Genomic DNA, 3,243 nt, shown 5'->3' on the forward strand with positions numbered 1-3,243 from the left:
ACCAGTTCTTTCAGTGTTATGCTCTGGGTTGTCTGGGTGCTGACTGTAACAGAGAAATCAATCTCTGAGCACAGGAGGAGACACTGAAACATGAACTCTGTTAGATTAGAGTAGTATGAAGATGAGAGTATCAGACATCAAAACTGTCTTACAGGTAGCATCAGTGTCACTTTTCCAGCCTCCTCAGGGTTGCTCTGACATTGCCATCAGAGCCTGCCCAGCCAGAGTTGCCCTTGGGCAGTGCCCTGTGCTGCTGGGAGGGCTCTGCAGGGCAGAGCTGAGGCCCCAGGGCTGGGATGGGCTCTGGCAGCACTGCCGGGGCCCAGCCCTGGGTCCAGGGAAGCAGCTGCTGGCAGGGACAGCTCCAGGTAGCAGAGCCCTGGGCAGGGAGTGGGGGTTAAATGCCCCCAAGGCCTGGGGGAGGGGGTGTTCAGGCAGCTCTGGGGGCCCTTCCCTGCAACTCTGCTGGGAACTGTGTGCTGGACCATAGAAATGAGGATTCCTGCAATGGAAAAGAACCTTCCCCAGATGTGACAGTAAAAATAGAAAACATAGGTACAATTATTCTATGTTCAGACTAAGCTTCTGCTCTGCAGCCCCAGCTCTTCTGAGTCATTACTGTAGAGATGGAACTTTTGTACTCAAGGTCTCTTAAATCTGACATTCTTTGGGTGTGTGAGAACTCTATCAAAAAGGACCCATGTCCCCCTGGAGCAGAGCAAACCTGACTCATTGGTAGTGCATTTGGTGAAATTTGACACATTGATTTCTTTTAAAAATGGAGTGGCATTTTCATACAGGTCTGAACTGTCTTCTCCTTTCCTGAACAGGCCCTAGGCTAAGAAACAACAAATGTCCAACAGCAGCTCCCTCACCCAGTTCCTCCTCCTGGCATTTGCAGACAGGCGGGAGCTGCAGCTCCTGCACTTCTGGCTCTTCCTGGCCATCTCCCTGGCTGCCCTCCTGGCCAACAGCTTCATCCTCAGCACCGTAGCCTGCGACCACCACCTGCACACCCCCATGGGCTTCTTCCTGCTCAACCTCTCCCTCACAGACCTGGGCTGCATCTGCACCACTGTCCCCAAAGCCATGCACAATTCCCTCCAGAACACCACAACCATTTCCTACCATGGATGTGCAGCACAGCTCTTTTTCTTTGTCTTCTTCCTTGGAGCAGAGTTTTCCCTCCTCACCATCATGTGCTACGACCGCTACGTTGCCATCTGCAAACCCCTGCACTACGGGACCCTCCTGGGCAGCAGAGCTTGTGCCCACATGGCAGCAGCTGCCTGGGCCTCTGGGTTTCTCAATGCTCTGCTGCACACAGCCAATACATTTTCCCTGCCCCTGTGCCAGGGCAATGCCCTGGGTCAGTTTTTCTGTGAACTCCCACACATCCTCAAGCTCTCCTGCTCACACCCCAGCATCAGGGAAATTTGGCTTATTGTGGTTAGTTGCTCTTTAGTATTTTGTTGTTTTGTTTTCATTGTTTTCTCCTATATGCAGATTTTTAGGGTTGTGTTGAGAATCCCCTCTGAGCAGGGACAGCACAAAGCCTTTTCCACGTGCCTCCCTCACCTGGCTGTGGTCTCGCTGTTTATCAGCACTGGTTTCTTTACTTACCTGAAGCCCCCCTCCATCTCCTTCCCATCCCTGGATCTGGCCCTCTCAGTTCTGTACTCGGTGGTTCCTCCAACACTGAACCCACTCATCTACAGCCTCAGGAACCAGGAGATCAAGGATGCCCTGAGGAAAATCATAACTGGGTGTTTTTCAGAAGCAAGAAACTCTCCTTCTTCTGCATGTTATGGACCTCATTGAAAGCCAATCCTGTTATGGACTTCATTAAAGACCCACCATATCTTCTCTATTTTTTGCTCCTGGGAGGGGTGTTATTTTTGTGTGAATTTATTCACAACAAAAAAAATTTAAACACAATTTTTAATTCAGTGTTTGCCTTTCTAGCCTGGCCCACAGGCTGTACAAATTGGCAATTGTACTCACTGTGTGCCTAAATACCAAATAAAGAACTCTGCATTGACTTGTTTGCCTCACATCTTTCCTCTCTGACTTCTCTGCAGTTGCAGGGTCGGAGCCTCTGTGCAGAGCTGGGCCAGAAAAGAGTCCCAGCAGAGCAGCACTGCCAGAGAGCAGCAGCCCTTCTCCTGCCTGGCCTCCTCTCCCTTCCCTTCCACACTGTCCTGCAGAGCCCTGGGTTGTTGGAGGCCTCAGTGCTCTGGCAGTCGGTGCCAGTCCTGCTGCAGGACTGTCCAGGGACTGCAGGCAGGGACAGCCACGGGCACTGCTGGCACAGAGCTGACCTCTGCAGCAGCACTGCCATCCTGCAGGGGCATCTCCTCAGGCCAGGGCCTCAAAGCTTCCATCTGCTTTCCACTTGGCTCTCCAGGAGGTGCCCTGCAGAGGAAAACAGCAGTGACCAGCACAAGGCTGGGAGTGCTCAGGGTGGGGGCACCCAGCAGTGCCCTGGCACAGCCAGTGCCGCTCCCAGCACTGGCCTCTCACCCCAGGCCATTGGGCTTGTTCTTCCCTCCAAGGAGGGACAGCAAATGACCAGCTCAGGAGTCCATGTTTGCACTGCATGCACAAGACATGCCCATGTGTCACGGCTTGGGGCTGGGGGGTGGAAGGCTTAGACAAAGTTGATGGCAGAAGCCGTCTCGTTGAGCTACGAGGTGCACAAAGGACCCCCTTGCTTTCTAAATTCCTTCTCAGAGAGGAGCCTGGGGGTGGCTGGATCCAATCTCAGACTCAGATTTTGGGTTCGATTGAAGGAATTATAGAGGTGTGATTCAAACACTTTGTCTGGCAGGTTTTAGTGATGGTAAATAAATATTTCTATAAAATGAATTATTTATTATGACAAATGAATAGATAATTGATCAGACAAGAAACAGATGAAAGATCTGAAACAGAATTTTTTGCTACACAGTACAAAAGCCAAAACCTCCTAGCAGTATAGTGTAAGACAGGACAGTGCAGTCTATCAAAGTCATTCTATTAAAGCAATTGGATCAAAGCCAGCAAAAAGAAACAGTCCTGAAGCAGAGATTGAGGTAACTCACCCCACAACAACAGGGGGTAGTTCTCTCTCTTTCATTTAACCCCTGGGCAGTGACCATGAAGAGCTGTCCCTGCTTCATGGCAGAAGCTCCACACACTTCAAGGAAGGCTGGGAAAGAATCTGACACATGGAAGTTGGACGAGGTATTTATAGTTATCAAG

The 3,243-nt window shown here is 50.9% G+C and overlaps 1 protein-coding gene across 1 annotated transcript; it reads left to right on the forward strand.

The window, feature by feature from the left end:
* Window positions 1-852: 852 nt before the first annotated feature.
* LOC113941850 (olfactory receptor 14A16-like) lies at window positions 853-2,088 on the forward strand (the record flags this gene model as incomplete). The annotated part of the gene is made up of 2 exons (XM_027632991.1): window positions 853-1,759; window positions 2,050-2,088. Coding segments are annotated over exons 1-2 (946 nt in total), but the record flags the coding sequence as incomplete, so codon positions are not given.
* Between the last annotated feature and the right edge of the window lie 1,155 nt (window positions 2,089-3,243).

This window comes from Corapipo altera, unplaced genomic scaffold (assembly GCF_003945725.1).
Source record: "Corapipo altera isolate COAL_440 unplaced genomic scaffold, ASM394572v1 57518, whole genome shotgun sequence".
Lineage (NCBI taxonomy): Eukaryota > Metazoa > Chordata > Aves > Passeriformes > Pipridae > Corapipo > Corapipo altera.